The sequence below is a fragment of the Pieris brassicae genome, chromosome Z (genome assembly GCF_905147105.1).
Source record: "Pieris brassicae chromosome Z, ilPieBrab1.1, whole genome shotgun sequence".
NCBI lineage: Eukaryota > Metazoa > Arthropoda > Insecta > Lepidoptera > Pieridae > Pieris > Pieris brassicae.
In genome coordinates, this window is record NC_059680.1 from 11,747,027 (window position 1) to 11,762,769 (window position 15,743).

The following is a 15,743-nucleotide window of genomic DNA, read 5'->3' on the forward strand; positions in this document are numbered from 1 at the left end:
TCAAGTCAGAAGGCCATCGTCAAAATGGTTGCGTTAGATAAGGTTGTATACGGTTTCCTGAATAATCAATACCTTATAACTATCTTATTATCACTGCTATTATTTAAATGATATTAAATAGTACAAGGCATAAATTTGATCGAAGATCGCCCACCAACCCTTACCCATAAGTTATAATTACTTTGATGTTGAAGTTGTTACAGATTCAGTTTACATTTTACCATTGTCGTCTGACAAACTTGAAAATTACTTTCTTCCCTGTCTGTATCATTTTATTTATAGTTCTAATAAACGCAGTAATTCAAATAGAATCTTTTATAGTTTAGGAAAATCTGAGAAATATATCCATAATATGGAAATCGACTCCCGGAGATCTTCCCTGAGAGATACGACCTCCAATTATTCAAAGTAAACACAAAAATATAGGTGTCCATGGGCTACAATGACTGCCCTGGGGCGTCCCGTATGCCCGTTTGCTCTATTTTTATATTTCTGAACTGAATATAAAATTGTTAAAAATGTTTTCTCCAATTAACCAAATAATATCTACTAGTCATTTTAACTTAACATTAACGATTGCAAGTATGTATTTCTTTATGGTCTTCATTCTAAATTAAGTATTAGCCTAGTCCTTCTATCGAGAAAGAAACATATGTTTTTATGAATACGTGTATTTGTTCCTATACTGTTATAAATATGTCAACTGCATTTAAGGCACCATTAAATTCTGCATTCACTGTGAGCACCTACCATTCCATTCGATTGCGTGCACTTCTATATGAATTAGCGGCTGCATTACCTTTAATAATTATTAAGCGCTGTTAAACCATTGCAATATAAGATATTGTATGAACATAATGTGTTTTAGTGAATTTATTTAACACCAACTCGTCAACTTGACTGATATTAGTTTCTCTACTCTGAGTTTGCGTGTTCGAGGTCCCGATGTACCAATTGATTACACATGTAATACCTCATAGGAAATTTGCACAATTTACACACGTACGGGTCACACGCGGAAACTATGTTATAGACTCAATAACCAACAATTTGTTTCTGGCACATAAAGCTTTATGAACCACAAATGGGCAGTAAGTATGCACTATACTGACGTTTATAAGTCTACGTTAAGAAATACGAATAGTTCTTTGATTTGATACAAATACAACAGTACTACTAAAATACTAATATTATACAATACTATAATATCATTTTATTTATTTCAATCAATACACATTCGGAATCTTCAAAGACTATTAGATTGTAGTCTACCTGCTTAAAATAGGTTTTGAGACAGTAGAGATGTTGGAAATGGATGTTAGATTTTTGTGATGGTGGGAATTAGAAATTCAACTTTGAAATCAGCTATTCTTTCATAGTGCCAATGTTGTGTGTATGTCGTGGCAACATAATTCCAAATCATCCGAACGGTGTACCAGTGCACTCGTGTTACTGATCCCAACCTGGATAGTAGGCAAATTCAATGGTTTCCCACTACGCTATATAATTTCTTAAAAATGTTGAAAACTAAATTATAACCGTCGAATAATCATGATAGACTGTAGAGATATGCTTTGGATAAAAGTTTACATTGAGTTTCACTAAAACAATTTAGATTTTAAAAATAATTGTACATAGAAATATCGAATCTTTTTATTAATATTATACTAAAACTGATTCGACCTGTTGCCCAAAGCAATTTATTGAAGTCGCAAAGAGTTAGCTGAGTCACTATGCGTGGCCGATATCCTAAAAAATACCTAAAATACATGCGAGCCTTTGGACTGACACACACAAAGTCGAGTTTTGGAGCCATACTGATCTCAGAACAAAATATTTTTTTATAATGTAACTTGGTTTTATTCCTCTCCCGGTTCTTGCGTAAGCATTGTTTTGTTACTTAAATGTAAAATAAAATCTTTAATAAGATTCGTGTCATTTTAATCTTCACACTTATTATAACATACTTATTACATATCTATATGTAAATTTAACATATATCACAACAGTATAATAACATTATTGTAAGTGAATTGACCTGTCGGTCGAGTCCTCACCAAAGGCCGGAAATACATTATAATTTTAATTATAATTTGCGCTTCGACCGGAAATCGAATTCTAAACGTCCCTTATTGCAAACCGCTTATTCACAAGGCGCTTCGAACAATCCTGTTTAATGTAGCAGTATACCACACTGTTTATAAATAAAACGACGGGGGCTCCCTAATATGATAGATATTATGTTGTCGGGTTGATCATATTCTATAAATTATAAGGGACGGATATTTTTGAATATTTATTAACAGTTTTCTTCTCGTTCGTGTCTCTTTGGCTATAGACATCCAATGCGAAGAAAATTCATATTAAGAATATTAAATATGATACCGAATAGTTTCACCACCAGATAAACAACAACAGCAACCAACTGTGTCTGTAAGTTGTTTAAATTTGGTTTATACGCAAGAGATATGTCATTCGAATGATCGTGTTAATTTTTCTTTTATCTGTGATCGTGTAATTACGAGTCGTAATTGACTTGATGCTCAAGCCAATCATAATTATTCCAACAATAAAACTAGACAGATGGCTTTAGTTTTATGTGGTCGTATTCGCTTTTAAAAAAGCAAAGCGCACCAATAATATCGATTCTGACCCAACTCCGCATACGGACGCCTGTCTACCATATGCCTACAGTGAATCGTATCTTATTACGGCCATACAATGCGTAAATGGCGACGGGAGCCTGGATAAACTGATTGTGCTTGGTTACACAGAAGGCACAAGGTCACGTGGCCGTTCACCAAGCTGATGGACCGATCAATTGAAAGACTCATCGTCCTCAAAGCTGTAATGTCCACTGTCATAAGAGAGGTGCTGGACAGAAAACGGTGGAAACGCATGACAAATGCTTCGTTGCTGACCACGACGCTCAGACATGAGCCGATACAAAAGTGCTTCGCTTTTAAAAAATACATTTACAATTCAAGTTACTAATGAACAAATGAACGGACTGTACTTCGAGTACAAATATCTATCACTCTTCAATCAAGAAAGTTGTGCCTAATTGGTTTGCTTATTAATGGCGCCTTGGAACCTGATAGGCAAACTTTTGATGATTTTACTTTTGAAAATATTGCTAAAATGAATTATTTTATAGGTATTAAAACAAGTGCTTGTTTGTTAAGTACAACTAAATTAACCCCGATTTTCAATCATATGTGATATTTAATATTGTAATGATGACCTCAGATATCTGTATCCTTGATCAATTTTATTTATTTGACTTTAAAATTGAGGAGGCAGGAGTATGTAGTGCACAAAGATAAGACCCGAGGAACCCGAAGGCTTATGAGACCTCAGGAAAACAAATCGCCTGACTGTCATCATGAAGCATGTGGTAACTCCAGGTCCAAAACTGGGGTGCCAACGTTTGAATAAGGGCTTGTAGTCACGCACCTAGGCACTAGGCCACCACTGCTCTCTTATATATATAATAATATAGAATGTAAATATGAAGGGTGTTCAGATTTCAATATTGATCAACTGCTGACACGCTTACATGGTTGTACTAAATGTTAGCTGAATTAAGATATCGTGTCTGACCAATAAATCAGATTTGAATATTGCTCTGTCTTATTTATTTTTCGCTTCCTCTCAAAGTGGCTACTTCAAGCCTTAATTATCGTGGTGACCCTGCCTGATAGCTTTAAGATAACCCCACCACCTTGAACCGTTGATCCTACTCGTAGTACTCCATCCGTAATTTTAGGTCTCTTGAAGCAGACATCCCGTTCTTATTTATATATTCATTATTTAAGTGTTAGGGTACGTCTGTAGAGCTTAGGGATCCATAGGATCGTTAGGTTCTTATATCTCACTCTCCCATATATTTAGTTATCTAGTGCAGCTTACTCATACATACATTACTTATATTATACAGATACTCCTGACAAACTAGCTGCTATGGTCTCTGTTAGAATGACCAGCGCTGTGGAACGACTCTGCTCCTCAGCATAATGCTGAGCCAGGGCTAATTACAACCACAGCACACACGCATTACACAATTAAAACGAACATTTTTCTTTAAAAAAAATTGTTATCTCTCATTCTTTTTTATCTTTGATTATTGTTATTTTGTGTGTGTGTTTTTTGTTAGTAATAAATGTTATGTCTATGTCTATTTAATACTTATAAATTTAAACACACATATCACAACCCACTGGCAAGCTGTACAAAGGGTCAAAAAAATAATTGCTGCACAAAAATTTTTTTGTAGTGCAATGGAAATCTTATACTTTGTGACAAAAGTAAATAAATGCTACCCAAACAATTCAATTCCCAATATAATGGTGCAATCAATAGCTGACGACAAGCGATATCGTAATGCATCGCTTAACATATTAGAAATTTCAATATTTGTTTCGGTTTCGAGGATAATTATCATATTCCAATTATACCTAGTTATTATTAATCCATGTGATGTTAGCAACATATTGCGAATTATCTTTTGTTTCTCTGCTTTCGTATTTCAATATGTATTTTAATGCTTTTGAAGTTAGCGGTGATTAATACCGTTTTGTCAAGATAAGGTTGGGTTGGGAATTTAGCAACATTCTCATGTTGTATATTTTGTGTATTAGTAATTAAATGTATTTTTGTTCTTTAATAATTTCACTCTTATTTAATTATTTATGAATGTATATCAGATTTTGTGGACAGGAACTACACACAGCACACATGTAATACATAATAATTTTAAATATATTTTGTGTTCACTGTGTTTCGCTCTTTATCCACTTTTCCATATTCTCTTTGTCTCTTTAGTAATATTGCCTGGAAGGCATCGAATTTACTATTCATTGGGGCAGGGCTTTTGATGAGTTAGGCTCATTTTTACAAGTAACTGCGATTATCAGTTTTTTTGTAAATGTGTCTATATTAGTATATTTATTTTCCTTCTTCTCTCTAAAATACCCCGTGCCTAGGATAAGTTAAGTCGGTCTTACGATGGCTTGTGTGATACTGTGGTCATGGATACAATCTAACGTATGACCGTTTAATACCAAGCAAGTTTCATTAGAGATGAACTGAGTCGATCTAAATACCATATTGTAGGCGTAACACCAGGTGGCAATTTGAAAAGAAGATTTATAATTGGCACTCTTGAAGAAATTACTGATAAATGTATATTTTATAAATTTATTCTATATCACATTTTACATTTACGAGTGGCTTAATGATAGCTTGGATAGGGACGTTGTATGTACTCAATGCTTAACGAACCTATAACGACATTTTTACATTTAAGAAATATAACTGAACTTCAATAATCATCATCTCACTAAGCCAGGAAGTGAAGTGTAAGTGTCCGTCGACTCTCCTCTGGGTTTCTGTGCCTACTACGCGCCCTCAAATGCCCCGCCTTTTGCGGGCTGTCCCCATATTTGACACTATAGGTCTGCAGATTTGTACTCGCTCTTTCTTTGCGTCCTAGCTTTGCGGCCTTTATGATTTTCGTCAGATGCTCCAGATACCGTCAATGACTCTAAAAGACCCTTGGTCACTATTACTCTTTTTTAAGACACTCTTCTTAAAGCCACAGCCAGTATCGTAATACGTTTACATATCGAACGACGTTCAATTCGCAGTCATTTGGAGGGAAAGGCCTCCTTATCCTCCAAAAAGCAAAGCAAGATGGTAATTCACTCCGGGCTACCACTTGCAAATGTATAAAGCGCAAACACATGGAGTAATATTCTCACCTCTGAGTGGGAGCTCCCCAGAACCAGTTCTTTCCACTTAATGGTATTAAACGAAGAGCGGTTAGAATCGTCGACGACCAATCCCACTCTGAGCGGCTTGATCTCTTGGCATTGCGTAAAGATGTGGGTCACTGTACATTTTCTACCGCATTTACCATATAGAGTGTTCAGAGGAGTAGTTCGGATTAATACCTGCAGAATAAGAAATTTCACCCGTCCTCATTCTTAGACGTCCATCTTTCCACAACGGATCGTTTTAAGGCAGTACCACCAATATGTGGAACCAGCCAGCCCACTTAAGAATTTCCAAACTAATTTGACTTAGGGCCCTTTAAGAAAAGAGCGTATCAAAGAGAAATTTGAGAGTGTCTATGGGCGGCAGTTTCACTTATTTCTATTTATTATATAAAAAAGGAAGTACTCAAGAATTTATCAAAGTAGGAGCTGTTTGCTTGTAAAAGTGCATGAAATGGATAAAATATATAAGTGGTCGAAGGAGTATACAAGCCTCTTGCCCGCTTGGAGAACACGGAATACCTTAGCTTCCTTTCCTCGTCCACATTCATTTTTAGCTCTATTACTGTTATTAAAGTGTACTTAAACGTTACTTAACTTAAAACAAAACTACACTTTTAACTTGTTATTTCTTAGTAAGGATGATATTGGTTTTTATTTTTATTTATTTATTTATGTAATAATGTAAAGATACATGACGTCAGTGAAATTCGATTGCTCCTTCATTTATATATTAATGATGAAGAGGCGTGAGACTCCTACCACTAATACTGATCCGATATCAGGCCAGATTTTCTGTAAAACCTAGATATAAGCTTCAGTTTTTATTCGAGTTAAGTTTGGTGGTGGTTTTATGAGGGTTGTACAAAATTAAAAGCTTTGTTTGAAGTGTCAAAAAAGATTTTATAAGAAGTAGGGGTAGTTAGGTTGAAGCGCTGAACTAACAAAAAACTGTAATTTGATTCATTTATGGGCTCTTAAAACTAAATGACACATATGTTACCTTGAAAGAATATAGGTAATGTCGATAAAGTAGATTCTCGTAAACGAGAATGTTATCTTCGAATTCACGAATCTATGAAAAACTAAGGCACTCATTTAACAAAACTGACCTTGTACAAATTATTGGCTACAGTAAGAAGATTGTTAACATTTCGTTTATACATTTTAGTACTAACTAATGTATATAACCCAACTAACGTTAAGTTACTTAACAATCGTTAAAGTGGTTTTATGTTATTTTAAGAATAGCATTCGTCTTCAAACGCGCGTCCGCCAACATCTTTTGTGTTTGATATATATTCTAAAGAACATCGAAGAGAAATTTCCCTACATATAATAACTTACAATTCAATTATCAGTGAATTATGTTTGTACGTGTATAATATATTGGATTAATCTACCCATTATCAAATTAACTTCTCGCACCAACAATCGTTTGCTTAATTTATAATCAATTCAATTGACACGAACATCTTTATGCTTGGGCGACGTAATTCAATTAGAAATTAGTAGTTACTAAACATGATACATTTCTCTATAAAAATATAAACGTGTTAGCTTTAATTTAGAATTTAAAACTATATAGTGTATAATATGAAGTGTTCTAAACTTTGTACTAGCAAAACATAAATGACATAGACTTAGTGTAGTTATAGTGTACTCGAATATAGGCTCAATACGTGAGCGTTTATATATTTTTATTTTTAGTTATCTCTTAGAGTTTAAATTGCCCGTGCTACAGGAACAAAGTTCTAGGTACTGTTAATTGCATCCCTATCGACAGCGGATGCGACCTTGTCTCTCGAACTTGAACCTATTTATCTTCGATGTTTTATTATCAGACTTACACCCACGCATATATTCATTAAAATCTAATTGAAAATGTAAACAATTCTTTTATGAAATACCTTTATAGCGGATAAAGTCTTTATAGTATTGATCTTAATTATGGCTTATGTCACTAATCAAAATCAATTTCAGTAAGCACGAATTCAAATAGCTATTGACTACGATTAACAAAGATACGGAAAGGAGAATCACTCGTATAACACTTTTTTACCGGAATCAAGCTATTTGTATTATAATAAACTTATAATTATTTTACATAATTTTAAATTTAATTTTTTCCGACGTTTCGCGTGCTTTACAGCAGGCACGGTGACACGTTTTGACACACGTTTACGTATCCAAGCCGATAGATGCTGAATTTAAATTTGTATAATTAATAAAAATAAATATTATTCAAAACCATAGTATTTATTATTGTGATGCTATATTATGATCTGTGTTATACCGTATTTAAGTCTCGAATTACAATTTTACAATCCAAATTGACAGATAATAGTTATGAAACATTTATGTTGTATTGAGTTAAGTTTGCTTAAATTTTCTAATGTTCCGCTAGACTCCCTTAGATTTTTTTTTCTTTTATAAAACATCCTACTGACATTCATCCGTTCATGCGTAATGCGATGACCAAGGGAAATACAGACTCATTTTCCTATAATATTATTTAAAAAAACATATGACATATAATAAAACATTTATTATATTTCTTTACTTTGAGTCATCATTGAGAAAATTAATATTAAGAAAATTAGTGCTCATCTTTACAAAAATGTTATTGATTTCTATATGAACACACGCATATCATGGTAATAATAAAAGGCAAGCAAGCCTAATCGATACTTTTATGTAGCGGGTCTAAAGGAAAATGATGGCAGACTCGCCAATAAATTTTAGATAGATAGATAGACTAATTAGATTGAATATAATAATATAATTTAAAAAGATATTTATCTTATTTTTATAACATAAATAAACATTAAAACTTTTAAGTAATAGCATTAAATAACCAAATAATTCCGTTTAGGATTGTCGGTAACAATTCTATGCAAGTTCGTAAACAGGCGTCATTTACGCAATTAAAAAAATATGAAAATTTTAGTAATAAATATATAATTATATATGTATATCTTTATATAAACGTTGTTTTCGCAAACTTCCTATAAAAGTTGATGTAGTTAAATTGTGAATATTTGTATGAAACTAAAAATGTATGAAAAAAAAAATATATTCATTCAAATTCCATTGTTGTATACATTATTTAGAATGTGGATATCTGTAACCAACAAACGGATCAACCTATGTTATTTAATTTAACAAAAACCATTTTCAATTACACATATGAAGCCGAGGCTGCAAGTGCACTTGAATAAATACATGCTGATAAAAAAGATTTCTCATTTTCAAGGTCTTGAAAATAAATATTTAAAACAGCCAACTGTATTAAACTTTTGCATCGTGTTCTAAACATGAAAAACTTCATTTCGTTATTAGAGGGAAAACCACACACAATTCGTGAGGATTTAATTATGCCAGTCAAAGAGGTAAACGAATCCATATCATCACAAAAATTCAATTGAAAACATTGCAATGAAAATACTCAACGTTTCAACTATAATGATGTAAATAACAAAGCATTTTTATAGTATTAAGTCCGATTCATAAAAGAAGAAAACGGTTGTTAAGAGTAAGTATTGTCAAATTTGGAAACTATATTTAATACTTTCATGAGAAAGAGATTCTTATTCGAAATATTGGTCGGTTTGCTAATAATGACACTCCAGCAATGACGCGGTGTCATGAGGGTGTCATAAAAATAAATCAATGGCGCTATAACCTTTTATTTCTGGGCCTCAGATTTCTGTATCTGTTTCATGAACATTTGTTAATCTAATAGGCGAGTAGGTGATCAGTCTTCTGTGTCTGACTGTGTTGACTTTTTGGGTTTAAAGCAAGCAATGGTTTCCTCACGATGTTTTCCTTCACCGTTCGTGCGAATGTTAAATGCGCACATAGAAAGAAAGTCCATTGGTGTACAGCCGGGATCGATCGTTTGCGCTCCCATCCCTGATGCTATGGCCTGGCCTGAGCGCCAACATTGCTCGTGACGGTGTCATAGCGCATTTAAAACAAGCAGTATCAATTATAGTCGCTGTACATTGTGTTATTTATCATTGGCACTTGCAAATTCTCTTAATGGACACCAGAATGCATACTTCCATTATGTTATTTGAGAAGTCGAAAAGTAAATGACAGGCATAGGCAACATTGTAGTGAAAATGATGAACTCTATAAATCTTTGCTGCTTGCGTATAATAGTTCGAGAGACCTTTAGGCCGAGAGGGAAAAGTTGATTGCGTCCAAAAATGCTTATTAGTCATCGCTTATTCGACAGACATCTTTAAAATATTTAATAACATTAAATTTCATTTATGATTATTAAAAATAGGTCACAGTACGTTAAGTTTCTCGCGTCATATTTGACTAAGTGTGGGTTTAGTGGAACCTGGAATTTACTCTGTAAGAAAATGAATAGATTGCATATTACTAAGCGTGGTATATGCGACTGATGTCAACTGAATCACGACATCAAGAAGTCCTTTCTCAAACGTCTCCATTATGTTTCTTATTAAATACTGATTTTTTAGCTAAAGTTTTTTACTAATGTTTACGTTTTGAATTTTAACAAAGACAAGACGCTAGGTATTGTTTTTGTCTTTGTGTAGTGTGTGTGCTCCCAGTGCGGCGCTCCTTTTTTTACTTATAATTTTCTTCTTTGTATACACCTATCACACCTAATGTAATTTAGATGACATAAAGACACATAGTACTTTTAATAAAAAAATACGTAGGGGCAACTGGCAATCCGAATGGAGAAAAAAAGACACAGTAAAGTGGGTTGTAAAAGCTTTGGCCTCAGACAGCACATGTATCTTCTGTCATGTTTATTTAATAGAAAAGTTAGCTGTTGTCTCTAGTACATTTTATTGCTTTCTTGGTTATTTGGTTTGGTTTAAGACATTCACTATATAAGTGTTTAAATATATAGATACTTATTTATATAAAGAAAACCCGATTGGTGCAGTCGAGATTTAAATCATAATATAATATTCCACTCATTGGCAGAGTTGATTTATGTTATATATATGATATATAACATTTTACATAAAACATATTTAAAAGTTTAAGTGGCTCTATATTTAAATAACTGGAAGTTACAAGTAATGTTCGTCAATTCTTCAAGGTCAATCTTATCTAAGAACGTAACAACTTTTGGAAAACAATTTTCTAAACTGAAAGTTTAAGGCGAATATCAACTTTGAATAAGTTCTATCCTGCTCTTGTGAAGTGTTCAATTTTTTAATTAATCATAAAAAATCGTTCGATCGAACTTTAATGAAAATAACTTTCCCTTATAAACTTTAGGTTCGATAGTAATGATAGATTGCTCAAATATGCAAGCCTTGGCCTATTTGACTTGGCTTGGGTACTTCGTGCTTTATGAGAAGTTGCAGAATCCTGCTGGAAAGCCCACGGTATATTTTTGAAAAGTGTATAGCTGAGAGGTTTCATAACATGATCCAAGACTGCATCTTGACACACTTTGTCTAAAGTTTTCACTGCTTTCACAAAAATGTTGTTTTGTGACTACTTGATAAGACACGCCCCACCAAACCATCACTGACGCAGGATGACGACCACGTTGTACCTTTCTGACCACTTGAGCCGCTTCTTTAGAATTGTGAGCGTACAGTTTATCATTTTGCTCATTGTAGTGTTCTACAATCGAGAAATTTCATCGAATATAGAGGATATTTTTGTGCTTTTCGCCTGTGAATCGCGAGTGACGGCGTTTTAATCGGTCCACTATCTTTAATAGTAAAGATAGATTTAGGGCATGTCCTGTATATCGACGATAAGCACCGAACTTCGGGTCTTGATTTATAATACGTGACAGAGTCGAAGCGGGAATCTTCATTACTCGCGAAAAGATTTTTTTGATTCCTTTTCTGAATTCTGGCTTTAACAACATCGTTTTTTTTTTGGACCATATAGTTAGGACAAACACATGATATAAAATGACATACATACAAAAACAAAAAACGGTGCCGTCCCTATAACATGTGGACACGACCAGCGACATCTAGTAGATACAATAAACAGTGTTAATCAAAACAACAAGGATTAGGGAATATTTTATATAACATTTGGTTCTGCATTTGTTTTTCTCTTCCTAGGGTTACCTGGAAGAGGTCACTTATTAGCGAGAAGGCCGCCCGTTGCATCTCTTGTAATTTTTATGTATTGTGTTATTTGTGTTTCTTTTTTTTTTGCAACGAAGTGTGAACAAATAAATAACCATAAAATTAAAAATACAAGCTATAAAAGAATTAAACTATTTGAACCAAGAAAAGCAATTATCGGTACTGTGTCCTAATTCTACTCTTAGCTGAGGCCAGATAACCATGAAAAATGTCAAAACTCTATGCAACCATACCTACCATACTTATTAATTGGAGAGTTTCTGCCAACATTTGTTCGACAATGTGGGATGTGAAAACATCTTCGATTGTTTAAAAGACTCTCGACCCGAGGGACTTGTACGGATAACGTTCTAAAATTTCTGGGCAATCCACAAGTCTGTTAATTACCTTAAATAGGTATAGCAAGTCGATGTTTGCCATACGAACGCTCAGAGATTCCAAGGTATAAAAATGTAACTTATCCTCATATTTACTTAAAATTGCACATTTATTATTTTTAAAGGATAAATGGTATAAAAACTTTCTTTACAGGGTGCAAGACTCCATCCTCACTGAATGGGTTAAATACATTGGAAGATCTAACGAGGCTGGTTAAGATAGTAACACCGACACTGGGATCGGTAGGACTCAATGTAATTCTGGAGATAAAACCAGAGAGCTTTAAGGGTCTTTTTATAATACTATCGATGTGCATTAACATAACATAACTTTAACGGCTTTTGTAGTTTGTCTAACAGCACGCGGCCTCCCCGATCTTTTCTGGTCTTCGACAGACGAGGTGTTGTTGTATCTGTTGATAGTACGATATACGAAAATACAGCTGATACTAAGCTTTTGAAGTATCTGGAATATGACCGACGGCTCCATACCTACTATGTGTAAGGCGATCACTGCATATTGTATATTTTGATGAACACGAAAAAATATGTGACATGGCGCAAAATCTAGATTCAAAATAATTAAAAAGTTGAAAAAAAAAAATGTAGCAGTATTTATGGCCAGACTAGTTATTTAAACAGAAGCGAGAAACTTGTAAAATTAATAGAATTATAGCCAAACTTCGTCCGCTGGGCGCTCATTTAATTATTTCCGAGAATCCTATTTAATTTGTTACAGGTATATTTTAATATTCCATGACATACTATTTTTTATTGCAAAATATATATGTGTAACATGAAGGTATGTTCATAAATCTTCACTGATTTTAAATAACGCTCTTAAAAAATATTTTCTATAAGTTGAAAACATAACATTATTTTCATTTTTTTAACGTTAAAAGCATTATTGATATAAAACAAATAAAAATGGAAACTTTATAAGTCAGCAAAAACTATATTTTCTAATTATTATTATATTATTCGTATGTATTTAAAATAATTGACCGTCAACAAAAAAAGATTTATTTTATTGTTATTTTAAATGCATCTGTTTAACAATTTGGAATTACACAAGGACATAAACCCCTTTATGTTAAGAAACCATAGTACCATTATCGCTGCCAATTTATCGCAAATATTTCATATTTATCAATTTTACCGGAATAATATATATTTAACAAGATATAGACAGGGATTATTAAACACTATTACACACTAGAGTCTCAAGCCGTTATTCATAAAACAAAAATCGTTATATTTTTATCACAACTGTAAAAGCTGTTAGTATATAAGCCTCGATTACTTTTAGGGGGGTATATTTTTACTGTATGTATAATAGAATATACTCACCATAGCATCTTCTTTGCGGAGTGCATCATGTACGCGCCAAATCTGTCCTGGGCCAGCGTTGCACACTTCCTCTTGCACTTCGAACTTTGCCATTATCGGGTTGTATTCCAGTGGTTGGGAGTTCATTTTTTCAATATTGGTGCCAAGTAAAGTATTTTTCATCTTAGTAAAAATTGCAGCGGCATGGGGAATAGTATTTGCTAGAACGGCAAATGGTCCCGTTTTGGGCATTTCTTTTGTGATTTCATCCGGTATTTCATCGACTTCTACTTGAGGCAATGGTTGAAACATTGTAAACTCTTTATTTTGCGACAACGTGGACACAAGTTGTGAGTATGATGACATAAGCGGTTGAGGACCTGTTGTAGTTGCGTGTTGGGGCCCTTTAGCTTTAGAAGAGGTGGATGCACTCTTTGAAGGCCCTGCCACTTTTAATGGTGGGCTTGGCTTAGGCTTTGGCGCTTCTACGGCTTTATTTGATGGACCAGCAGTGTTTTGAGAAGTCTCCTTTGTTTTTTCTGATGAACCAGCAACATTGATCGATGATGAAGCCGTGGATTGAGATATACTTTTATTGGATACGTCATTCTTTTGTCCCTGATAGTTTTTAGGTATGGCACCCTTTGAAGAACTTGAATTATTTTGAGTGATATTTTGTGTAGAATTAGTATCACGTTGTGATGAATTATCATTATTTTGTGAAGGCCCTGGTGTATTACGATCAGGGGTAACATTTTGTACTTGGTTCTGTGTTGTTTCTGTAACCCCATGTGATGGGCCAACAATATTTTTCATTGAAACATCAGATGAGTTTAAGTTACCTGTCGTCAAACTTGTTTGGCATTGACCTGAGACTTGAGCTGAGACATTTGAGCTTTGTGAGGAATCCGAAGTACATTTTTTTGCAGTTGCGTGGTAGTGTGACTGATTTTGAGTAGTTCCTGATACAGTATGGGTCATTGCTTGGCCAGGATTACTAGGGCATTGTAATTGACCTTGAGTAGGAACTGATATACTTATCGATGAATGTCCTTGATAGTTTGATTGTCCACGGTTAAGCCCGGCGACACTTTGTGATGAGCTTGCGCGATATTTCTGCCCATGAGTTGAAGCCGAAACACTCTGTGGATTTCGGTAATATTGAAACTGGCCTTGATCATATCCTGATCCGCTCTGAATCAAAGAACCGCGATACTTTGCTTCACCGCCAACACTTTGAGCTGAATTAGCATGGTATTGAGACATTCCTTGAGTTGGACCGGAAACTGATTGAGTTGAGCTTCCATGATATTGTGATGAACCTGGAGTGGGCCCAGAAATAGATTGTGTTGAACTTCTTTGAAATTGTGATGGGCCGGGTGTTGGCCCAGAGATAGATTGTATTGAACTTCCATGATATTGTGATGGACCTGGTGTTGGCCCAGAGATAGCTTGTGTCGAACTCGCATGATGATAGTGCGATATGCCATGAGATGGACCGGTAATATTTTGTGGAGAATTACCGTAATACTGTGAGGCCCCCACAACACACTGTGATGCAGCCAAATAGTTTTGAATTGGAGCTTGAGAAACAAAGCAGTGTATTGGACTTGAATAATTTTGTGATTGATTTTGGGAAAGCCCAGGAATACACTGTGATGAAGTTGCAAAATTGCGTGGTTGAACTTGCAAAGGTCCAGAAAATTGAGATGTACTGGGTTGTTGCCATGTCTCTCTCTGAGGGGGTTCAAGATTTTGTCCTTGGTTTAAGCGATATTCTTGTGATGGACGACGTTGATCACTTTGAGGAATTTTAAGAGGCGTATTTTGTGTAGTTTTATTTTCTCTTATATTTACACCTCTTTGTGGAGTATTTGGAAGAGAAACGTTATGGTCTCTTTGTGGTTGATATTTTTGAGAGATTTGTGACATTCGTCTCTCCATGTCTTGGTATTGTATTTGTGAAGCTCTTTGGGGACCTCTTGGAGTTTCAATTATTGAGTGTCGCCTTGCAGTTCTTTGCTCAAGCTGAGGAGCAGAAGGTTGTCTTTTGGATATTCTTTCAAATAAAGCTAGGTTACTTGTTGCGAGCTGCCTTTCTGACAATGTATGATATTCTGGTAGTGAGGGGGTTATATAGAAGTCTG

At 34.4% G+C, this 15,743-nt stretch overlaps 1 protein-coding gene across 1 annotated transcript in view; it reads right to left on the bottom strand.

Moving 5' to 3' along the window:
- LOC123718860 (SCY1-like protein 2) overlaps positions 1–14,248 on the bottom strand; it is a 68,937-nt gene extending 54,689 nt beyond the window's left edge. Inside the window, exon 1 of the mRNA XM_045675796.1 lies at positions 13,618–14,248. Within this exon, the coding sequence (XP_045531752.1) occupies positions 13,618–13,962 (345 nt within the window). The 5' untranslated portion in view covers positions 13,963–14,248. The remainder of the gene's footprint in view (positions 1–13,617) is intronic.
- Positions 14,249–15,743: the final 1,495 nt, after the last annotated feature.